This window comes from Pteropus alecto, unplaced genomic scaffold, assembly GCF_000325575.1.
Source record: "Pteropus alecto unplaced genomic scaffold, ASM32557v1 scaffold101, whole genome shotgun sequence".
Classification (NCBI taxonomy): domain Eukaryota; kingdom Metazoa; phylum Chordata; class Mammalia; order Chiroptera; family Pteropodidae; genus Pteropus; species Pteropus alecto.
Genome location: NW_006432945.1, coordinates 1,978,100 through 2,004,331, shown reverse-complemented (window position 1 = coordinate 2,004,331; position 26,232 = coordinate 1,978,100). Strand labels below are relative to the sequence as shown.

At 35.2% G+C, this 26,232-nt stretch overlaps 1 protein-coding gene across 3 annotated transcripts in view; it reads right to left on the bottom strand.

The window, feature by feature from the left end:
* SYT14 (synaptotagmin 14) overlaps positions 1-26,232 on the bottom strand; it is a 170,427-nt gene that overhangs the window by 46,825 nt on the left and 97,370 nt on the right. For all 3 annotated transcript variants that reach the window (XM_006907690.1, XM_006907688.2, XM_006907689.1), the window contains 2 exons: positions 5,905-6,176; positions 1,061-1,510 (listed from right to left, as the gene is read on the bottom strand). In XM_006907690.1, coding sequence (XP_006907752.1) covers positions 1,061-1,510; positions 5,905-6,176 — 722 coding nt within the window. The remainder of the gene's footprint in view (positions 1-1,060; positions 1,511-5,904; positions 6,177-26,232) is intronic.

The following is a 26,232-nucleotide window of genomic DNA, read 5'->3' as shown; positions in this document are numbered from 1 at the left end:
CTCCTAAAAGTCTCATCCTATTATATTATCAGTTCAAAGTAGAATCTAAATCTCATTACGTTAAAGTCCAAAATCTTATCTAAATCATCTAAATCTGGTGAGGATATAGCTATTGATGTAATTCATTAAGTATAACTCCTGGGAAAAATTCTTCCTACTTATGGACCTATGTAACTAAAGAGACAAGTTGTCTGCCACAAACGCTTCCAACGTTTAAAAATTTTAAGACCAAAAGGTGATAGTAAATACAGTATATCCCCCTCTGGGTTTGTAGGATGATACCAGCCATTACTGAGAAAGTTGATAACTTAGTATAATGTTAAATTTCAGAATCGACATTTTCAGAAAATGCCTTTCTAAAAAAATGATACTGGCAGTTTATCAGGAGAGAAAAAAGTGTAGGCAATTTTTCAGATGTAAAAAGACAAAGTGAATGTTCTGCCATTCTTAATATGGTTTTTAAACTTTCTCGTTGTTTGCTCTGAGTGATCACTAGTTAAAATGATATGGTTCTACTGTGAATGAAGCGCCTAAAGAACAAATGCTGCGTGGAATAAGTTCAATGAGATTCTAACCTTGTACTTATGCTTATACATTTAAAAGCTTAAAAACATGTCCCAGGCAGCAGAACATATTCTATGAGAGCAAATAATTTCTGCAGCATATCAAGGAAGATATAGGGCTAGATAGTCCTTAATATTATTATCACCTTGTTTTAACATGGAAAGAAAACAATAAATTCTATAAGGAGTTCAGATGATGTCAGTCAAGCATCTAATAAATGTTTAACAAAGGAACAAATGTTTAAGACACTGGGCTAGACTCTGTACAGGATAAAATAAAATACATAAAATAAATCATATAATCTTCAAGGGCCACTATTACAGATGAGAAAAAATTATATCTACCTATCCAGGGCTTAGAAACTTTGTAAAGGTATGATTACTATGTAAAAAATAGACTGAAAAAGTTGTTGGGTTTAAGATAGATTTTTTTAAAATAGTGCATATTATATACCATGAACTTAAACTGTATTAAGGCTATTTGATCAGATACTCACAGAATGACTGTAAGAAGGTTCCAATATCACAGGTAATGACATTTTCCCTTGAAGATTCAATTTTGTTAAATAAAAAATCTTTTCCCCCACAATCTTTTCTTTTTTCATGCGATGTACACCATACAGTCTAAATCGAACTGCATAATTTCCAATCATCTCAGATTCGACATGATTAAATTTGAATGTTTCTGTGAAGACGGGGCATGGTCCTCTCTGGATGCTGGTTTTTGCCCTCTGTTTCTTTATGGGGAGAAGAACAAGGTGTACTTGCCATGAGTTGCCACCTGTCCTGTTATATGCTGGGATATCTGTGACAGCTGTCACTGTTACCAGAAGCTTCTGTTCTTGTGAGTCATAGTCAAAAGTCACATCCAGTGTGCCATACTTAGCTTCTGGCTCAGGATCAAAAGGTTTAGGAAGCTGTGAAGATGATCCTTGGGCTGATATGTCCTAAGAAAAGCAAATTTAAATGTTTTCAGTTTTTAACTCTATCATAATGTAGCATGTAAAAAAAACACCTGATAATTCTTTAGAAAAATGATGTGAAAACTGTTCTGATTTGTTATCGCAAAGTAAGTAATAATATTAACAGTTAACTACAATCAGAAGCTACTCTAAAGGGCCAGGGTAGTATAAGTGGTAATTTAAACTCAAAAAATTATCATAAAGACACAGAATTTGATGTTCACCATTACAATTTTGAGAAAGTTTGATATGTTTCTATAATTAGAACTGAAAATACACACTTCAAAGTGTATCTCTGTTCTTTCGTAGGAAACTACTAAATTTTACTTTCAACATTATTAACAATGCAACTGACAGTTCAACATTAGCTGGAGAAAAAGAGAACATAAATAAAAGTATTATGCTTTTGAATAAAAACGGTCCCCTTTTCAAAGTTTGTTCTAAAATGCCCCCATTTGTAATAGAATGTAAACACATTTAAGCTTAAAAATCAATGGAAATGTGAAATATGAGAGTTTAAAACAAAGGCCTTAAAACATTTGCAGCCAAATACTTATTTTCCATAACATATACTATTTAATTTTTAATCAGAATTTAAACTACATATTATTTCTAATACTAATTACTGTTGAAAATGGCAGAATACACACTTCAAAGAAGTTTAAGAAAGACCAAAACTGTTCATTTTAATTATGAGATTAAAAGAAATTGTACCCATTTTACCTGTAATTGTGTCTAATTCCTGCCAGTGTAAATATATGGAACATAACAGGAGTTTCAGCTAGTAATGACAGCGCCAAACCCAGGTCTCTGACCCTTCAACTATACCACTTGCTCCTTCAAGTATTTTAATAAATCTTAAATGTTTTTCATTTTACAATGTACACCGATTTTCTAGTTTTCTAAATTTTTCTTAACTTTATTTAGTGCCTGCTAATAGTCACGACTCCCAGTCTTCTGTTTTTGCATTTCCCAGAAGACTACCTGAGTTTTAGCCGGAAACACACTGCCTCACAGGAGACTATACTTCAAAAATTTCCTTTAGCTGATATGACTATGAGACTCAGCTCTGGCCAATGGGAGGCAAACAGAAGTTATGCATGAAACATCCAGATCGGGCATACTCTCTCTCGTGCTGTTCCCACGGAAGAGCAGATACACAGAGGGTGTGTGGGTCAGCATGGACCCTGTGGGCTAGAACACAAGCCTAGGGGAGGGCAGAGTGAAAAAAAAGAAGGAACGGGCCCCACACGATATTGTAGAGCAAAGCTACCTACTCACCCTGGACCAACGTTAGTGGTTTTTAGCCACTGCATTTGACTCCTTGGTATAGCAGCTTAACACGTACACTATTACACCTACTACATGCCAGGCAAGATGCAGCAAAAAAACCCAAAAAGAAACAAGCCTTTGACCTTATAAATCTTACATGTCTACCTCTGGTGACCCACTTAGTAACATGAAAAAAAAGATGACAAATGAAGAACAATACTTGGGAGAGGGAACAAAGTCTCATACAAGACTTGTTTTTCAATGCAATGAGATTAAACATGATAAATATATCCTTACTCTGTAAAAAAAAAATTTACATTTAGAGAAAAATGTTTTAATCCATGCCACTTCATAATGGTAATTAAAGATGATTAATTACATGGCTTTGATTTTTCAATTAAATATTTTCTAAAATAGAGTCGCAACAGCTAAAATTTTAAGGCAATAAAAATTTTCGTAAGGTTTTAGACAGCTATTTCTGAATTTTGTTTTAGTGTCTCCTCAATTTTTTTCCTGGGTATTCTGACAATTCTTGTGAAACTGAGGGTTAAAAGAGTGGGACCCTTGGAGATGGATCTAATATTTGTATTCTGCAAATAGGCAATTAGAAAATCATCTTTCCTTTCAAGGTGTCTTAATCAAAGTTTTGAATAATCTTCAGCTGGCAACAGGTCAATACCAGAGTTTCTGAACTCCTTACCATGGAACTCTTCTGAACCCTGGGTGCTCTCCCAGTTCAACAGGGCATGTGGGCAGGCTCTAAGATAGCTACCCTGAATTAAACCAAGAGGAAAGTAAGAATATTGTATCTGATTAATATCTATTAAAGGAAAAGTGAAAAGTGACATAAACTTGAAAAAAACACGAGTGAATTTTATATTAACATAGGCTATCTGCACCCAAATATTTATGTATTGTGCATTTGCTATAGAAGACACAAAACTGAGCAGGGTAGAGGAAACTCATAAGAAGTGTTAATGCAAATAGCAAGTTAGCAGCTTCTGATATATGGGCAAAACTCACAGGCTGTGTTAACTATAGATAATGATCAAGGAAATAAGAGACACAGGCAGAATTCTGAAGATGTGTTAAATATAGACAGTATCTAAGTCACTAACTTGTAAGATATGTTAAAGACAGAATAAATAGAAAATGTGATATAACAAATGAGTATTACCTATGAAAAGGAATGGAAAGCCCAAGACATGATCATGTCATCTCTGGGCTGATAGCTGTCACCCATGTGTTCTATTTAGGAAATGCAGATAAAACCTATGGCTATTTAGAAGGCCAATTGGCAAGTTTTACTGGTGACCAGGTATACTTGCCTCTGCCTTTCTCCCATAAAACAAGTTACATGTTTTTGGCCCTAGGTGCCTGTGCGAATCTCACCTCTCGTTCTCGTTACACCATCATAATTGGGGAATGTTATGGAGCAGAAAGAGTGAGATGGGACATATGGGCATTACGTAAACCAGGATTCATATAGCGTGGTTCTGCCACCTGTACCTACTGGCATCCTACCCTAAGTGTGTTACCCTACCTCATCTTCATCCTCTCACTTTAAATTTGAAATAGATTAAAACGCACACGTATGCACGCACACACACACGTGCACATGTGTTCACACAGTGTAATCTGAGCATCTTAATTTGGCCCGGGAGTCCTCTGGGATAGCTTGCCTGGTGGTATACCTGGAAGGTTCCAATGCATCGCAGTAATTTCCCACACAGTTATGTCAAGAGGGGCAATACAATGTAGTTAAGAGCACTGATTTTGCAGACAGGCAAACCTGGGTTTGAATTACAGTTGTACCATTTAAGAATTGCTTATACTTGGGTGAATGGCTTAACAATTTGAATCTTCATGTATTCATTTGTAAAACAGAAATAATAACTTCCTGAAGACGAGGTTGCTAGAATTAAATGAGTTATGTAAAGTTCACAGCAAAATTTCTGTCACAACTGGTGATAGCTATTGTTATTGTTAATTCCGAGTTCCAGGCTTCACCATTAACTTGCTAACTATCTCCATAGTCTGCAAACCTACCAGACAGCTGCCTCTAATGTGTTCAGATATAGAACACCGAGAAACAGTCTATGTGAAAGATCATGAAATATCGATTAATTAAACTTACAATACCAATGTAGAATTTTCTTCTAAGTTAGATATTATATTATAATACAAGAAATAGTAGAAAAGTAGAAAAACAGGTAAAAAGTGTTTTTAGAATTATGTAAGATAAATTTAAAATTATGGAAATTCTATTCCTAGCACTCCCTCCATTGTTTAATTTTGGCAGTAAATGAAAATTCACCTAGTAATAAAACTGACACACTACAGTTTTATGAAATACTGTCTGGGACAAAAGTTGTAAAAACTTGCAATCTAAAAGAAAATAAAATTTAAAAGTAAATACTACCTTATAAAAACCTATAGATTACTTTTATAGTTTTTATCATTATAGAAAGATTAAAATAAATTCTTTTTAGAACATGAAAGATTTTAAAAGTGTAACACCCTTATTTTTGTCATTTTCATATTTTTGCTCCAAAAAAGAAAATAACTTAAAACACAACCAATCACTCTGAATGCATGATGCCATGAATTCAAATTTCATTAGTAAAGCTGAACATGACTTATCTCTTCCATATTCTATGATATGAAAATGCAAAATTTTTATTTTGAAAGACTTGTAAAGCATTAATGGGCAGCCTCCCCACAGAAAAAATAGCAGAAATAAAATAACTTTTATAAAAGACAGAAACATAAATAGGAACCTCAAGATCAAAGAAACAGGTAAATAATTCCAAAATGTTTTCTATAAAATGTTAAATGAGGTTGAAACTTGGGGGAAGATCATTTTTCAGTTTCTTGTGTACTGCTCTCAGTTTTAGGTACCCATCTTCCTCTGTGGGTGGGGGGAGCTGAAGAATGTTGGGACACCCCTGATAAGTCTGGTGGATAAAGATCAGATCTAGGATAGAAACTGGTACCATAAGCCACAAAGGATAAGATAGTGATAAAATCTTCTTACCAAGAAGAGAAGCACGGGATAATTATCCTCCAAATAACATTCATTTAAAAAACTATGTGCTTTTACTTACTTCAGGGCTCAGGACTGCAGTGCTGTCACTTGGAACATCTTCTTCATATCCTTTATTATGAAAACTTTCTATTTCATGACCTGTGCTTCCTTCACTTGGGCACTTGTTATATGAGCATCTTGGACTGTTGCTGCAGTGGGAAAATTCACATTTACTGTCCCCAATTTCTGAGGGTGTACATGAGAGATGGGGAGAACCACTGTCATCCTGATATGGTGGTGGCTGCAATTCATCCAGTGGGGGTGTTCTTCTCATTCTCTGAATGCAGTTTCCTGATAATGATTAAGAATCTGGTCACTGTTTCCAAGTAGCCTCAACATGCAGTACAGTCCACAATAATTGTAAATAACTTAAAAATGTTAAATGGATTAAAAATGTGTGGCAATGTAACTATTAGATTTACTAATGAGTTTTCTTTCCTAGTTCAGATGCAGAAATAAACTAATCTGGTTTCCCACTCCTCTCCTACTGGACAATAAGATCATGAAAAATAAAAGTCAGAAACTAAGATAGATCCTGTTATATACTATAAAAATAAGAGTGATAAATATTAGTGAAATGACATATTTATTTAGTTTTTCCTTTTAAAACAATACTGAAGCATACATACTGCATCTGCTCCCTTAGATCTGTGGCCTCTCTAGTCCCAGTAGGTAAAAATACAGTAGGTAAAACAAACATAAAAACTTTATTTTCTTAAATTACTGAGATGAACTTATACTAGCATTCAGCTTAACAGTGTCAGAAACTATTTTCCACATCTATGCTAGATCCTGAATCCTAAAATGAAGTGCATTGTGAATCAAGGCCTACTCCCCATCGATCAGCAAAGGCTGAAGGCTGCATTCCATCTGATTCCAACTCCATTATCAGGAGGTCACTCCCTGCCTCATTCTATTCTACGTCTGTACTCCTTCTGAAGTATGGCTCCCCCTTGTCTGCAGCAGGCATCTCCACCTCCAGCAGTTAATTTGAAACCACATTTTCTTTCACTCTTAAATTATCCTTTTAATGTTTTTCTCAATGACTGAGAAGAAACATGTCTATGAATAGGACAGAGGTCGGGGCAGGAGGGGGATGTAAGGAAATAGAGTTCAGTATACAATTTAAGAATAGCTAAGTCTTTGTAGATGAATCCTGAATGCCACACCAGATATTAAATTTAAACAGTGCTCAGTTTTTCTTTTAATGGACAATGAATCTTTCTCAAAAGAGGGACCCTGAAAAAAGATAGCTTATATTATAATTCTTATAATGGAGTTTAGTTAAAATGTTCAATAGGTCTTCTGTTCTTCCTCAGATAGAAAACTTAACACAAGAACTATAAAACTCATTTTAAAATGATTACAACACCTGGTTCAAATGAAAAATGTTAATTTGTAGGAACAGCACAAATTTGCATATTTGCTCAGAAGTCCTAATTCTGAAAAAAGGAAAATTAAATGTCTTACCTAGTGAGTCTAACATACTAACTTCAGTTTATAAAACATATGCAAAAAATAGAAGTTACTGAAATCATATAGTGAAAGCTGCACTTGAAAAGAGAAGACAGGTTAAATACCCTACAGGTAATAGCCAATAAAAAACAATATCCCAGATTTCAGAGTGGAGCTTCCAGGAAAGCTTTTGTTTTCTGATAAACGCAGGCAGACTGATCTGGGATGCTCCTTTTGTCCACTGGCCTTTTCCTATCCTCCTGCCTGGAGGTGCAGCAGCCATCCTGTAACCATGAAATAACAACCATGGAAATGAGAGCTAAGGATGGAAAAGCAGAAAAACAAAGAATCTGGGCATCTGAAATATCAGTAGGTCCCTAGTTCCTTGGTGCCTGAGACAAATCCCTATTTGTTAGAAACAAAACAAAACAAAAAACCTCCAAAACAAACAAACAGAAACCCAGCAACAAAAAACTGATAGTTGGATTTCTGTTGTTTCCAAATATATTCTCTACTGGTAATTTTTAAATCATTAAACCAGTCTTGGTTTAATACCCTTGAATCCCTTCCCTTAAGATCGTATATTTAATCATGTATTGAATTATAAATTAAATAATATTTACTGTTAATAAAACATGAAGTTAATAAAAATTTTTCAAATGTAGTGATTCTAAGAGTCAGCATACCATCATTTCCTTTACTTTTATTTTATTTCTTCAAGAGAGGTGATCTTTCCCAGAAGTCTCTCAGGATATTACTCGACAGACAGAACCGGGTCACATGTCTATTTCTAAACCCACTTCTGGTAGGGGGAATGGGATTAGCATAATTGGCTTAGATTAATCAGAAGCCAACAAATTAAAGCTTGGGATAGAGTCAATTTCACCGTTCATATCTATATGGAAAAGAGTAGATGCCACTCACCAAGAAAAAATGGGAGAAGACTCATAAATAAAATTAGAAATGAAAAAGAGGAGATATTACAACTGATATCCCAAATACAAAGAATCATGAGAGACTACTATGAACAATTAGATGCCAAAAAACTGGACCACCTAGAGGAAATGGATAAATTCCTAGAAACAGACAACCTACTAAGACTGAATCTAGCAGATTTTTTGAACATAAGACCTGAGACCATAAAACTCCTAGAATAAAACACAGGGGGTAAACTCCCTGACACTGACCTTGACAATGATATTTTGGATTTAACAACAAAAGCAAGGGCAATAAAAGCAAAAATCAGTAAGTAAAACTATACTGAACTAAAAAACTTCTCTACAGCAAAGGAAATCAACAAAATGAAAAGACAACCCCTCCGATGGGAGAAAATAATTGCAAATCATATATCAGATAATGGGTTAATGTGCAAAACATATAAACAACTCATATAACTCAAAAGCAAAGAAAACAATCTGATTTAAAAATGTACAGAGGAACTAAATAGACATTTCTCCAAAGAAGACATCCAAATGGGCAATATGTACATGAAAAGGTGCTCAACATCACTAATCAAAACCACAGTGAGATATCGACTCAGACCTGTTAGAATGACTATTAACAAAAAGACAAGAGATAATAAGTGCTGACTGGGATGTGGAGAAAAGAGAACTTGTGCACTGTTGGTGGGAATGTAAACTGGTGAAGCCACTATGAAAACAGCATGGAGGTTCCTCTAAAAACAGGACTACCATATGATCCAGCAATTCCACTTGTATATTTATCTGAAGGCAAAAAAAAAATCACTACATTGAAAACACATCTGTACTTTCATGCTCACTGCAGCATTATTTATAATAGCCAAAACATAGAAACAGCCTAAGTGTCCACTGACAGATGAATGGACAAAGAAAATGTGATACAGGTACACACACACACACACACCAGAAATATTATTCAGCCATAAGAAACTAATCCTGCCATTTGTGACAACATAGTTGGACCTTGAAGGCATTATGCTAAGCAAAATAAGTCAGAGAGAAAAATATAAATACTATATGATGTCACTTATATGTGGAATCTAAAACAACTGAACTCATAGATAGCAGAGGTGGGGTGGGGGATAGGAGAAATGGGTGAAGGTTGTCAAAAAGTATAAACTTTTAGATAAACAAGTCCTGGGAATGTAATGTATACAGCACAGTGGCCAGAGTTAACTAAATTGTATTGTATATTTGAAAGTTGCTAAGAGGCATCTTAAAAGTTCTTATTAGAAAAATATATATAACTATGTGAGGTGACTGATATTAACTAAACTTACTGTGGTAAACATTTTGCAGTACATACATGTATCAAATAATTATGTTGTATACTTTGTTGCATGCCAATTATACCTCAATAAAACTGGAAAAAGAAAAGTAAAAAATAAATACACATGAATCAAAAGCAAAAATAAATAAATAAAGTAGATGCCTAAAGCATATAGGGTCAAGGAAAGAGGAGCATAAAAGATGTTGGCTAGAAAAACCAACATGATCAAGTTCCCGCCTTTTTTATCCTTCAGTCGGGTAATCTGATTTGTTTTCACCTTTATTAAAATACCTTCTCTTTCTGTGACTCTTTTCCCTTTTCTCGACTTCCTTTTGATGTGGGATCAGCACAATATAATTTCTGTCTGGTAATGTTACACCTTACTCCTTCGGTTTACTTTTCCCTGTCTAGTTGCCTGCCAACTGGGGTGTTTACACAGCTGAGCCACAGTTTAGATTCAGTGTAACTGCTCCAGAGACTAAGGTACAATTTACTCAAAACAGGGTAGTGACATTTAAAGATGCTAAGTAGGCTCCATAGGTAGACCTCACTACTGTTTCTGGATTTGAGAGAAACAATTTTAAAGCTGCAAATTGAAATATGTAAATTATTTGGAATATAAAACTATGTTTAATATACAGCAATATAAGTTATAAATTATATCATTATAATTATATAAATCCTCAAAGTTCTGAAAATACCTTTTCTTCTGTACAAATGTATGTCGAATAGAAATTTCATTAAAATGATACAATTAAGAAGATTTCACCTTTTTAAAAACTTTTGAAATAATCTTTTTTTCTCTGACTTCTTCATATCGTCTACATAGTGTAATAACTAAGAATTGGCTTAAATTTAGCTGAAATTGGAAAAATTTTAAGATAATTGTTTTACAAAGTAACAATTTATAATATAGTTGTTAAATTACACTGTAAACATCAAACCTTAGGAAAAAATTTCTAGTGGGATGATCAAACACCAAAATGATGATGCCCTACTATTACTTTATCTTTTGTTTTACAATGTAATTTCATATCCTATTTTACAGAAATTATATATCCATAAAAAGGTTCATGCATATATATATTTTAAGCATTTTAATCTACCATCTGCGTATTGCAGAGCACCTACAAAGCAAGACAAAGTGCCTTCTAACCGTGGGAAAAACAGGATGCATGCACGTCTGGAATACAACCTATAATTCTTAACATTATGTTTTAAGACAGTGGTTTTCAAAGTTTGAGAACTGAAGCTCTAAAATGGTGGTGAATATACATCTGTAGAATTCCCTGTTCAAGTGCCTGTGGAAATTTGCCAAAATTGATTTGATAGCGCATAATAAAGGCTCAACACATTTCACAAAACTGGAACGTAAAAAGGATGTTATCTGACCACAGTAGAATTAAACTAGAAATTGGGAACAAAAATAGAAATTAAAAAATCTATAAAAATCTAAATAAAATAACAAGAAATTAAAATATACTTCAAATAACTGGTGGATCAATGAAAAAAAAATCACAAAAGAAAACTAGGAGAAATGAAATAATAAAGAGCAGAAGTCAAACAGAAAACAGGCATATGACAGAACCAGCAAACCAAGATAAAATCTGCTGAGAACACGAACAAATTGGTAAACTACCGGAAGAGACTAATCAGGAAGAAAGATGGCATAAATTATTAATATCAGGAATAAAACAGAAGAGTTAATTTGCAAATCCTTCAGACATTAAAAGGACAGCAAGCTTCCCCTTTGTCCTTCCTTTTGAAAATTTCAATCCTACAGGTCTTCAGTGGGCAAAGGGAGACGGTGGCCTGCACTGGTGGTAGCATGACAAGCTGCCGTGGCCCAGAGCCATGGCAGAGACAGAGAGGGATGAGGATGTCCACTAGTGTGCTATTTTGGTGACCAAAAGAGATGAAAGGCTATCCAAGTCAATATGGGGGCAGCACGGCATGCAGCGTCAGAGCCCAAGTGTGGTAAGGAGGGCCTTCGTTCAGGGAGCAGCCAGAAGTGAGGTGCCAGAGCTCGAGCAGGGTAAAGGGGCATCCACACATGGGCAGCCGACATAGCGTGTTGGAGCCAGGCTGAGTGAGAAAGCCCAGCAGGGGGCAAGAGAGCTCCAACAGGGCAAGGAGTGTGTCTAGCTTGTGCGAGAGCCATGTAACATCAGAGCCATGTAACATCAGAGCCATGGAAAGGGGCCTGGTGTGCACCGCCAGAGCCCAGGAAGGCCGAGGAGGGCCTCCATACAGAGGTGCACCTGGTGAAGGAGGCAGGCATCCACACAGACAAGTGGCCTGATGTAGGAAAACCAGAGCCTACACAAGCTGGGAAGGGGATCCCCATATGAGGGTAACCTAGAATGTGGCGTCAGACCCCTAGCAGGCAATCTGAGCTCAGGTATAGTGATGAGAACATCCAGTGTGGGTCGAGCTGGACTGGACTGTCAGACCCATGCTCTGAGGGTCATGAGGACATGCATGAGTGGGAAAGTCTGCATGGAATTTGAGAACCCAAATGGGGTGGGAGACGTGCATACAGAGAGAGGGGGACTGATCAAATAATATTAAGGTTCATGAAAGCCAGCGTGCAGTGTTGGCGAACGAAGTTATAATTACGGAAAGGGGAAAAACTAGAACAAACTCTGTGGTGTTGTTAGAATTGAAGGTATCAGTGTGAACTCAGTTTTTAAATAACAGATAGAAGTAAATATTCATATATGTGTGTACATAGACACACACACATTTGAGAGCATCCTAGCTCTGTCCACTGGGAAGGTTTAAAAACAATACCTCAACAGCAGTGAGCATATCCAGTGCCCGTTTCTTGGCTTCTAAATCTGTTCTTCACTAAAAGGAATGAGAACTCCACGAAGAAATGGCTAATTCCAGGGTTGGAAAAGGGAAAGTACAAGACAAATTCAGAAAAGCCTATTGTGTCGAGAGTAAGGACATGTGCAAAGAATGACGGGAATATGTCAAAAGGACAAAGAAGCCGGCTTGAACGGTTAGCATTGACCAAATCCCACCACCAATCTGAGCTTCCAAATAAATAATTATGGTAACTGATAAGAACGCATTCAGGAAAAAGAGGAAACCATGAGTCCATTTAGATACAAATAAATACATGAATAAATTGAAAGAATCTTAAGGAACAGGTTACGTACACAGTTACAAAGTACCTTCTGATGAAGTACTTATTAATTACCAAGAGTAACTTTCCAGTGGAGAAGCCTAGTAGATACCTCCTTAATGAAGAGATAAAAGTAAACATTATGAGTAATGAGACAAATCGAAATTGTGCATCATCTGATAACATGCAATGAGAGGAATACAGCAGCACTTCTGTGGTATTCTAGCTAAAGGAGCATAACCTGAATCCGACCAGGAGAAATATCAAACTCAAATATCCCCAAAAGAACCTGGCTTGTAATCTTCAAAATGAAATGACCGAGGAACTGCTCTAGACTGAAGGAGATTAAAGAGACATGACAAACATGTGTAAAGCATGATTTTGAACGAGACTCTTTTGCTATAAGGAACATTATTAGGAAAACTGTTGACCATGAATAGGTTCTGAGGATTAAATGGTAATAATATATCAATGTTAACATTTTAATTTTGATGGTTGTATTGTGGTTAAGAGAATATTTCTGTTTGTAGAAAATACACTAAAGCATCTGAGGGTGAGGAGCAGCAGGTCAGCGGGCAGCTTAACCTCAAACGGCTAAAGAGGTTAAAAAGGACATTGTATTGTTGTTCCACCTTTTGTTAATTTTGTGCATGGTTTTAAAATACATCTCCATAAAAAAGACATCTTAATACCTTTTGAAAATAGATTTGAAAAGCAAATGACAAATTCCTGGAGAAACACAATCTATCAAAACAAATCCAAGAAGAAACAGGAAAATTACATATTCTTATATCTGTTACAGAAACTGAATTCATATATAAAACCTTCCCAACAAAGCAAATTCCAGGCTCAGATGGTTTCAATGGTGAATTTACCATTTAAGGAAGAAAAAGCACCAGTCTTATACAAAATATTTCAGATAATACAAAAAAGAGGAAACACTTCTGAAATTATTTTAGGAGGCCGGCATAACCTTGACATCAGGGCCTGATATAATATCCTACAGAAAAAAAATAAGCCAATCCCTCTTGTGAACATATATACAAAAATTCTATATAAAATATTAGCAAACTAAACCCAGAGTTGTATAAACAGAGTACTACATTACCACTGACTTGGGTTTATACTAGGAATGTGAAGTTATTCTATAAATGCAAGGAGAATTTAACATTAGAAAATTCATCTAATCCACTGTATTGAAAGAATAAAGGTAAAAACTAATGTGATAATTGTAATGGATTAAAAAAGCATTTTATAAAATTCATTATCCATTCACGATAAAAATCTCTGCAGAAACTAGAAATAGAGGGCAATTTTCTTTAACCCATAAAGGGTATCTCTGAAAATCCTACAGCAAACATCATATTTAATGGTGAAATAAATGCTGAAAGCTTTACCTCTGAGATAGGGAATTAGACAAGGATGCCTGATATCACCACTTCTACTTAACAATGTGCTGGAGGTCCTAGACAGTGCAATAAGGTGAGAAAAAGAAGATGTAAAAGGATTGGAAAGAAAGAATAAAACATTACTCTCAGATGACGACTGTGATACAGAAATATGAAAATAATTTATTAGAGATAAATTAGAGTGAGTTAGAAGCAAATTTAGCAAGGTCACTAGATATGAGATCAACACCAAAATAAATCGGTTTCTACTACAGACATGCAATGAACAATTAGAGGGTGAAATTTAAAAACAATCCCACGTTATCATAGCATCAGATAACATCAAATACCTAAGAATAAATCTAAGAAATCACCTTGCTGTTATTTTTTTTTTCCAGTTCTTGAGTTTACAGTTAGAATGTAAACTATACAACTGGCAGACCCACTCTTCGCTTTTCTAAGCAGTCAGTGGCTACGTGGTAGAGCAAAGACAGGTAGAAACCACTGAAGCTTCCTTCCTCCAACAAGACATCCCCAGGGAAAAGCAGAGGTTAATCTATCATCAGAGACTTGAGGGCTGCGGGTCTGGTGAATGTCTTCACTAGTTTGGTCACTGAAAAAATTAATAGGCTTGATAAATGATGGCAGATTATCGTAAACTTAATTATATGACTTCAACTGGAGTTGCCACTCCAGATGGAGTCTTCCTGAGCAAATGAAGACTACCTTGGTATTTGATACGTAGCTTTAACTTAGCAAATGCTATTTCTTTCAATCCAGAGAACGAAAGTAACAGGTCGTTTCACTGGGCGAGGGCAGCAAACTTCTTGTTCTGTGCCACGATTTGCTCTGTAGAGACCTTGGCTGCCTCAACATTCCACACTGCATCTCCTTAATCCAGCTGTGTCTGACAGCGAGCTATTGGGACTGGAAGAGTTGAGAGATGAAGTGCCTTGGTAAATATACACGTATGACAGAATTGAGAACACATCTTATGAAAATGCAGGGGCTTGCCTCCTCGACAAAGTTCCTGAGATCCAGCGGTGTGATGGAATACTCCTCCTAAAGTCAGAGAATGTACTATCCCTTGTCCGCCTCCCACTAAGAAGGAGACAGAATGTCTGGCCGGCCTCTTCGCACTTTGAAAGCAGCACATGCCACATCTGAGTATACAGCTCTCATCCATTTAAAAGGTAAAGTGAAAAGCTATTAGCTTTGAACAGCACCCTGAGTAAGATAAATCTCTCCAGATGATCCAGGATACAATGGAGTAAGCTTTACACTTGACCTTTAAGAGCCAGCAAACCAAATGGTCATTTGGTTTGTAGGTCAACATGCTCAGAAGTATTACTGAGAAGCTCTGATGACAAAATTGCATTGGAGGCCTCTAGATTTTTTTAATAAGATTTTTTCTCCTCCAACCACTTTATTAGAAGAGTTCTGATTATTTTGTACTATGCCTTGAAACTCTAACCTTTCTTGCTTTATTTTCCTGATGATTTGAAATAATTCTTGATTCAAACCATACTGCACATATAGCTAGCAACTTTTACCAAGTACCATCTTATGCTGTACATCTGTTTTCTGGGTAAAAAAAAAAACAACTAACTCATTGCTTCTCATTTCTTGACTCTAAGGTTTTGATAAAAGATCGTACTCACTTCAGCAAGTGAAATGAAAAGTTGTCTATTTGTTTTTGAGAAACAGCTCCTGGTCTACTTCTGGTATTGGACAGAGACTAACTGGAGGATTAAGGGACATCAGGTAACAACGTGATCCGAGCTGTCCGCTATGAAGAGGACAGCATGTGATCACCTGGCTATAAAGTTTGGCATGCCAACCTGTATTCCACCATCGAGGGGGACTGGCAGATGCTGAGCGAGGGCCACGCAGTGTCTGAAGGTACTGCAGTTACGCCTGTTGTATCCTGCTTAACCTGCAAGCACAGCCTCATCAGTACACGATGACTAGTTAACTGAGGGTTAAAAATTATGTCTAGTGAAAGGCCAAATCTACCAGCAGAAGTGAAATGTTCCGATACTATAATCCTTCCAGAGGTAGCCCTGAAAGACATAGTGAAGGAAAACCTTCTCAGTGGATACAATTCTTAGTAATCCATTTGGTTTTCAACTTTGCTTAGAATAAAAGTTGGTCTCAATTACTGGGCTGCCAACAGTCTGGCTGGATGTAAGGAATTGGGAGGAGAAAGTCAAGTGTCACCTAGAATGGTTCTAGGGCCTAAAAATGTTTTCATATCCAATACAATTTAGAACACAAAATGCATCAAATACTATGATTTCTAAAATTTAACCTCACATATTCTAAGTCTAATTCTTCCAGATTAAAAGTTTCCAAATCTTATAACAACTGCATTACTCTACTTGGCTTTGCTCCTTAGGGTGAATTTCTGTTATTTAATAGCAACTGAAAAAAAATATAAACATTTAACATTAACTTTTCTATTCATTCTAGGAATAGCATCAAAGAATTTCACAATTGAGCTCAGCACGACTTGTCCAAATGAATCTCTAATCCCATCCTTAATCATATTAATCTTCAATCAAAAGATTTTCCAGATGTTTCACTATCACATAATTGTCAGGTTCTAATTCAAACTCACTACAGACGATATTATGATGAAGATATGTTGTGTTTTGTGAATGTGCTCTAGAACTAGGTGTTCTGTAATTAAGCACGGGTTAATATAATTGGCTAGTTCATGATGTTCGCGATGCCAAGGCATATGTTCATTTTTCCAACTGTGTTCATACGATGTTAAAACCTACATCCTTAACTCTACCCAGAAGCAGACTTAGCCTTGCTCAGGTCATGAAGGTAAATATTTTGTTCTTATCTTACAGGATGATAGTACTACAGGGCCAGTTCTATAACCACGAAATGCCCACGCATCACTTTCAGGACGACATTCTAAATGATTTTTAGCATGCTCCAAAAACCGCTCAGTCACCTGGCTCCTGCCTACTGTTCCAGCTTCATTGCTCAGCCCTTTCCCTTCCTGAAACCTTTACATCCTTCAACCCAGTCATAGAAATAGTCTAGCCGTGTCCTCAGGGTGCTATGCTCCTTTATGCCGCCTTTGGTACATGCTTCTCTGTCTGGGATATCCTTCGCCTCCTCCTCCCTTTTAGATAATTTCACATTTTGTCCTTCAAAGATCGGTTTAGTTGTTCCCTCTGAAAAATTTCAAAGGTATCCTCTCTCCTATCCTTCCCAGTTGTATTCATCACCCCCAAACACGTGCATGTCTGCATGCGCACTGGGCTAAGTGTTTCTACTAAGTATTTCTACACACACTTTGCTTCCATCATTTACCCTGTAATTATTTGTTCAGATGTTATGAACAGTGAGCTCCCTGAGAAGAGCAGGTACTGTCTCTTTTTATCTTTGTGTCTTCAGTGCCTAGCAACTCGAAGCCTGAAACACAGTATTGCTTAAAAAAAAAACTTTGTTGAACAAAGGGCAAAATAATTGTCGCACAGGTTATTTCTTCGATATGAGCTAAACATGACTGGCAGAGTAGTGAAACCTGGATTCACAGACCATGAACTCAAACTGTATTTTTTGTTTCAACTTGAAAGAAATGAAAAAGCAGCTAATGTTAAGAGATGTTAGAAGTTACCCAATATTTTAGAACTCTTCTAATTAAAGCATGTCACAGAAACAAGGCAATGTGGAAAAGAGAATAAGAAAAACATCATTTAAAAAATTTCCTTCCAAAAACAAATGTGAAAAAGTCAACAGGAGTAGTTAAAATAATCTGATTAGGTCATATAAATCTGAATCTGAAAATGATTTGGGATTTCTTTCAGGAGATATTAGGAAGTTTTACTCACGAAATTGCCTAAACTTTAAATGAGATGACATATAGGAAATACCTACACTATTGCTCCTGTTACAATACTAATTTTATTTAAATATTTAGAGCAGATATTTTAAATTTATTGCTATCAATTCACTGAATCATCCTAAATAACACAGTAGTTTTTGAAAATAAAAAAGATGATTGGTATTCCTCACAAAACCTTACAGAATCAAATTGGAAAATCTTAGGGTTAAATTAACAATACATAATTGATCACCTTTACAATAACATAAGGACAACTCAGTATCAACAGTGATCAGTGGGATTTCTTCTTTTTATTTTGTTCAACTATATTAAAAATACAAGACTCCGGATAAAACTCATAGTTGACTTTTGAAAGAAAACCTGCCCAAAATTACGATGCTAATTTCAATCAATATTTTTGTTTCTCATTTTTTCTGTGTTCAACGCTACTCCATTTTACCTGAAGAAAATATTTGTTAATAAATGATTAGAAATAATATCAAGAGATTTCTACTTTTATGCATGAGTAACTGGTATGGAGTTAGCCCTCATGCTGTAAGCAAGCAGAAAACTGAACAAAATATATGAAGCAACTTTGAAGAAAAGGTGGCCTCAAACGTCTGTGTGGTGGGCTCTCATGAGTCCGTGCCAAGAGCTGGCTGTACATGTCAAAGCGCCCAAGGCTCACTAGGTAGCAGGGACACAGAGATATTAGAGGCCAATCAGTGCTGGAGAAAAACTGTGCTGGGGAATTCAGAGTGCCTTCCTGTGATGGTTGCTTAGAGTATCCCAATTAAATCCTCTACTTTTTAAATCTACTTTATTGTGGTATAATTTATACACAATAAAATCCACCCATCTGCATGTGTCTTTACAAATGTATAGTCCTGTAACCACCACCACAACGGAGATATGGAACATCTCCATCCTCCATTACTTCCTTTATGTCCCTCTGTCTCCCAGAAGTCCAACCACAGGCCAACCACTAATATGCTTTCTTTCCAACAGTTATGCCTTTTACAGAATTTCATATAAATAGAATGCAGTACATATTCTTTTGTGTCTGGCATCTTTTACTTCCTGTAAATGCTTCTGCAATTCAACTATATCACTGAATCTAACAGAAGTGTCTTACCTTTTATTAAGTTGTTTTCTGTTGTAGGGTTACAACTTATCTTTTCAAACTGTCTTCCAGGTGGCTATACCTTTTGGCATTCAAACTTGCAATGTATGAGAATTCCATTCGTTTCACATCTTCACCAATGTTTGGGACTGTCAGTTTTTTAAATTTTCACCATGGCTGTGTAGTGGTATCTCATTGTGGTTTTAGTTTGCATTTCCCTAAGTAACTAAGGATTTGAGCATCTTTCCATGAGTTTATTGGTCATTCATATATCTTCTATCGTGACGCATCATTCAACTCTTGAACATTTTAAATCAGGTTCTTTGTTTATTATTGACTTGTAAGAGTTCTTTGTATAATCTGGTCCCAGTCCTTTATAAAATGTATATTAAGTCCATGGCTTCCCTTTTCATTTTCTTAATAGTGTCTTTTGAAGAGCAAAAGTTTTTGATTTTAATGTAGTCACAGTCATTTCAGATTCCTTTTATGACTCATGTGCTTTCATTCCTATTAATAAAATCTTCACTAACTCAAAGTCACAAAGATTTTCTCTATTTTGTCCCCGTAATTGTTTTAGCTTTTACGTTTAGGTTTATGATCCATCTGGAATTTTTGTTTAGGTGTGAAGCAAGGCTTGATACTTCTTATTTTTCAATATGGCTATCCAGTTGTTTCAGCATCACTTATCCAAAGACTTCTTTTTCCTAATTGGGCATCTTGTTGAAAGTAATTGTCACACATGTATGAGTCTGCTTTCTAAACTTTCTCTTCTGTTTCATTGATTTATATCTCCAGCCTTGTGCCAATAGCACTTTACTGATTACTGCAGCTTTATACTAAATCCTGAAATCAGGTAGTGTTAAGTATGTCCTTTAAACTTTGTTCTTTTCTACAACTGTTTTTGACTATTTTATGCCCTTCTGTTTTCCATAAATATTTTAGCCTGTCACATGTTACCGGGAAAACAAAAAAACAAACAAAAAAAAGCCTGCTGGAATTAACTAGGGTTATATTCAATCCATAGACCAATTTGGGGACATTAGACATCTTAACAGTGTTGAGTCTTCTAATCCCTGAACATTGTAACCACTACATTAAAATCTTCTTTATATTCTCTCAACAATATTTTACAAGTTTTCAGTGTAAAGTTCTTTATTGTTCTTATTCCTAAGAATTCTTTTATACTATAAACAAAATGGTTTTAAAACTATACTTTTCAACTGTTTTTGCTAATATACAGAAATACATTTGGTATCTTTACATTCACCTGTTGTCCTAAAAATTCCTTGTAGATTTCTTAAAATTTCTACAGATAATGGTATCATCTGCAAATATAGTTTGACTTTTTCCTTTCCAATTTCTATAACTTTTCTCATTCTTGTCTTATTGCAATAGCTAGACCATTGATTTTAAAAAACACTGAATAAAAGTAATGAGGGTGAAACTCCTTGCCATATTCTAGATTTTACAACGAAGCATTCAATATTTCATGTGTTAACTTTGTGATTTTTTTTTGTATTACTCTGTTGTTTTGTTAGAGCCTATAATCACAGATTGAGAAAGTCTGCAGAAAGGTTTTATCATGCATGGAAACTGAATTTTGTCAAACGTATTTCTCCATCAAGGTGAGTGAATGATTATATGATTTTCTACTTTATTATGTTATGTGAAAAAATGCAAGGATTGACTTCCCAATGTTAAACTAAATATGCTTTCCTAGGATGAATCCCACTTGGCCATGATAAGTTACCTTTATATTGCAGGGTTTTAATTTGCTGATATTCTAAAAAGATTTTGCATTTAGGTACATGAGCAACACTGGTCTTCCCCCCGCTCCTTCTTGTCCTTATCTGTTTTTGCTGTCTAGGTAATTCTAGCTTCATAAAATGACTTGGAAAATTTCCCTTCTTTTTCCTCCAAGTCTGTACTGAATTGGAAATATTTCCTTCTTAAATAGGTTTAGTAGAATTCATCAATGAAGCTATCTGGATCCAAAGTTTTCTCTGTGGAAGTTTTTTTTTTTTTTAAAATTATTTATTTAAAATAGTTTCAAGTATACAACACATTGGTTACATATTTATATAGTTCATAAAATGATCCCTGCAACTGCTCCCTCCCTCCCCTGGCCCTCTACCTGGCCATCATATTAATGCTCACTGCATTCCCTCTGCTGTGCTCAAAACAGACTCTGTGGAAGGGCTTTTTAACTACAAATACAAGGCACTTGAAATTATCTCTCTTCTTGAGTGAGGTTTGGTCATTTATGTCTATCAAAAAATTTATCTATTTCATTAGGTAAAATTTACTGGCATAAAATTATTCATGATATTCTCTTTTAACCCTCTTAATCAGGGGTCCCCAACCCTGAGCCACAGACTGGTACTGGTCTGTGGCCTGTTGGGAACCAGGCTGCACAGTAAGAGGCAAATGAGGGAAGCTTCATCTGTATTTGCAGCCGCTCCCCAGCATTAGCATCACTGCCTCAGCTGCATCTCAGATCATCAGGCATTAGGTTCTCATAGAAGCACCAGTTGCTGGTGCCAGAAAGGTTGGAGACCGCTGCTCTTAATGTCCATAGGATCCACAATGATATACCTATTCTATTCCTGATGATCATTTATGTCTTCTCTCTTTTTTCCTGGCCAATATATGTAGAAGCTTATAAATGTTATTAATTTTCCAAGAACCAGCTTTTGGTTTCATTGGTTTCCTATTTTGTTTGTGCATTTCCTTATCTCACTGATTTCCACTCTTTATTATTTCCTTCCTTATGCTTATTGTTTTGTAATTTACTAATTTCTTACAGTTTATGACTAATTTTCAACCTTTCTCCCTTCCTACTATAAGCAATTAATGTTATAAATTTCTGCCTGAGCACTGCTTATAGCTGAATCCTACAAATACTGATTGTTGTACTTTTATCTTCATTCAGTAAAAAATACTGTCTAATTTCCCTTGTGACTGCTTTTTTGACCATTATTCAAGAGTTCTTTTTACTTAATGGCCAAATATTCACACATTTTCTAGGTGTCTTACTATAATTGATTTCTAACTTAATTCCACTGTGGACAGAGAACACAATCTTTGAGACTTCAATACTCTTTGCATTTAATGACTTTTTTTTAAATGGCCCAGAATATGGTGTTTCTTCGAGAATGTTTATATACACTTGAAAAAAGTGTATATTCTGCTATCGAGTGGAGTGTTTTGTCAATATCAATTAGAAGAGTTGGTTGATTCTGCTGCTAAAATCTTCTGTATCCTTATTTTCTGCTCTCCTTTTCATTATCAAGTATTAAAATCTGAACATAATTGTGAATGTCTATATTTCTCCTTTGCTTCAAGTTTACTGAAACTTTTATTTAGAATTATGTCTTCTTGATGAATTAACCTTTACTGTGAACATGTCTCTTTATTCCTGGTTAATAACCCTTGTCTTCTTTTTCTGATATTAATATAGCCATCTCAGCTTTCCCTGAATTTATGTTTGGATGGTAAATCACGTTTTTTAATCATTTAACTTAAATTATCTATGCCTTTATATTTAAATTAGGTTTCTCATACATAATGTAAATTTGTAGTCTTGTTTTTTTTTTTTTAATCTCATCTGACAATCTATGTCTTATAATTGACATATTTAAGCCATTTACATTTAGTTTAATTATCTATATCAGGGACTGACAAACTTTCTGTAACAGACCATATAGTAAATATTTTAAACCTTGTAGGTCACATATATAGTATCTACCATATATTCATTGTGTTTTATAGTGATTTATAACTGTATATCTGGTATACACATAAAATAGGCTAGCCATAAAAATGAATGAAATTCTGACACATGCTACAACATGAATGACTCCTGAAAACATTATGTTAACGAAAATAAGCCAAACAAAAATACAAATATTGCATGAATCCACTTATATGAGTTACTTAGTCAAATTACAGAGATATAAAGGATAATGATGATTGGCAGGGTCTCGGAGAAGTGGGTAACAGAAGATACAGTTTAATGGGTACAGCATTTCAGGTTGGGAAGATGAAGATGTATGGGTGGTGGTGATGGTTGTACGACAATGTGAATTTATTAATGTCAATGAACTGTACACTTAGAACAGAAAATTTTATGTTATGTATATTTTTCCACGATGTAAGATAATGTAAAAATCATTTCTAGCCCACAGGCCATACAAAAACAGGCTGTGAGCCAAATCTCGCCCATAGAGCATACTTTGCCAACATCTGATCTACATGGTTGAGTGTAAAATTCCCCCTTTTGTAATTTGCTTTTTGTTCTGTATATTTTTCTTCATTTTCTGACTTCTTTTAGATTAAGTACTTTCGATTTCATGTTCTCTCTACCGTTAGTTTATTAACCATAAGCTGTGTTTTATTTCCCAGTGGTTCTTCTAGGATTTATAACATTTATTTACCTTATCACAGTTTATCTGCAAATAACTTCATATATAACATAAAAATCTTACAATAGAATAGTTCTCCCCCGCTTTGTGCTTGTCCTATTTTTATTTCTACATATTTTATAAACCCCACAATTGACCAGTACTGTTTCGAGAAAATAAAAGTCTTCTATATTTACATTCTTTTTGTAGATCGAAATTTCCATCTATTAATTTTTTATTTGCCTGAAGAACTTCCTTTTACATTTAGTGTAATTCAGGCCTGCTGGCAACAAATTCCTCAACATCTTGATTGCTTGAAAAAAAGTCTTTACTTTGCCTTTATTTTTCAAAGACTTTTTTGCTGGGTATAGAATTCTATATTGACAGCTTTTTAGAAATTCCTTTCAGCACTTTAATGATGTCATTCCATTATTTTCCAGCTTTTACAGTTGTCTGTTATTATCTCTTATCTTTGTCTATCTATAAATTTTTTTTTTTCATTTTCTTCTGGCTGCTTAAGTCTTGTTGAGCTTCTTGGGTTTGCAGAAACACTGTTTTCTTCAAATTTGGAAAATTTCCAGCCACTACATTTTCAAATACTTTTTGTGTTCCTTTCCTCCCTTCTCTCTTATGTTAGTGCACCTAATACTGTCCCACAGATTACTGAAACTTTATTTAATTTTCAGTCTTTTTTTCTCTCTGTGCTCTACTTTGGATTGTATCTATTGCTAAATCAAGTTCACTGATCTTTAATTCTTTAATGTTTAGCTGCTGTTTTTCCTTTCAGATATTGCATTTTTCATGTCTACAGATTCAATTTTGGTCTTTTTTATATCTTTCATTTCTTTTTCATTGTAATTTTGTTTACATTCCTGAATATACTTATATTAGTTGTTTTAAGATCCTTGTTTGCTAATTCCACCATCTTTGTTATTTTTGTCTGTGTTTCTATTGTTTATCCTCACTCCCTGCCATGGGTTACGGGTTCAAGTTTCCTGTTTCTTTGCATACTTGGAAATTATTAATTTGATACTGGGCACTGCAAATATTACATTGTTGAATGATAGATTTTGTTGTATTCTACTAAAAAGTGTTTTGTCTTTGTGCTGGCACGCACTGAAATTTCTTGAGGATTGGTTTAATCTTCTTGAAACTTCCTTTTAAACCTTATTAGAGCATCCTTTAATGCTGAATTAGCTGCTCTACTAAAGGTAGGATCCTTCTGAGGACTCTATCCAATTCCTCATGTATCATAAGGTTTCTCTATTCTGGGTACTAGGGATGCGAATTATTTTCAGCCCTGTGTAAGTTCTGGAACTGTTGTCTACTGCTTTCTGGTGGTTCTTTTCCAAGTCTTGGGTAATTACTTCACATCCATGCACTTATCAGCTAACGACCTGCGGGAACCACACTGAAGGTATCTGGAACTTCACCGTGTCTCCTCTCCAACACTCTGGCTCACAAATTCTAACTTCCTCAGTCTTCTTGAACTTCAATCTCTGTCTTTTCAACTCAAGCAATTTTCAGAGTCCATTCTGGTTTCTCCTCCTTGTATTGCAGTCAGGAAACTGTCTCCAGGCAATAAACTGAGTCCACAACAGATGTTAGTTATCTCATTTATTTGCCTTCTCTCATGGATTACAGTCCTACCCTGCCTATTGTCCAAATTCTCAAGACAGTTGTTTCTTACATTTTTTTCCCACAATATTCTAATTATTTATCAGAAAAGTAAGTCCTATGCCAGGTACTCCTTCATAGGTTGAAGTAGAAATTTCAAGTCTTCTAATTTTGAATAAAACAGGAATAAGTTAGATTACGTATTCTTAATGGAGGCAATGTTACTCCCAAAGGGGTTAAAATTAGTTTGGGAGTAGGGGGTAAAAGGGAGGCTATCACAAATTTTGTGACCAATCAAACTATAACCCTACCAAACAAAATCTTAATTACTTAGTATTTATTTTCTTTTGTTATGCAGAATTTCAATGCTAATTAAGTTAATTAACTGAATATTAAAAATTAAATTTGAATTGTCTCTGTATGGAGGCAATAATGGATTAAGGTTGAGAAACACTGGTCTAGACAGTTTCAGTCATTCTACTGAGCCTAAAAAAATTTGGGATTAAAAAACTGTTATAATCCTAGCATTTTAAGCATTCATACATGTGTCACATGTTACACAAGAGAGTCATGAAACTCTCCCCTGACATTCTATTTAACTAGTTGATAATTCTAGAGTACACACTAAGAAAACATGTTTCCACATCTTTTTGTCCTTCAACATGCACTCTAGACCAGGGGTTCCAAACTCTTGAACCAATACCCACATAACAATAAATACGTTTTACAAATGTATGTTTTAAATTCTAGAAAAAAGTGTCACTAATAATGCTTATCCTTACTATGTGCAAAAACTGTTTTATAGACAATACAATTTCATTTTCAAAAACGTTTGTCAAGATCCACTGACTTGATTTCATGATCCCTGTGCAATTTAAAAATCAATGTACCAGCTTTGCAAGACTACTTATGGTCCCCTGAAATATTTTCATGCCTCACTAATACTGCACGTGGCGCTCATTACATTGTTCTTTGTTTCCAATGTCAACCTAGGGATATTCTTTGTTTGCAATAGCCAAGACTTCAGTTCTAGCATAAAATCTTTTCTGCTCTGTTTAATATCTTTTGTGCCAACATTCTGTACCCAGTTTCCATAGTATTTAGCACACTATGCAATTCTTTGTTTAAAAA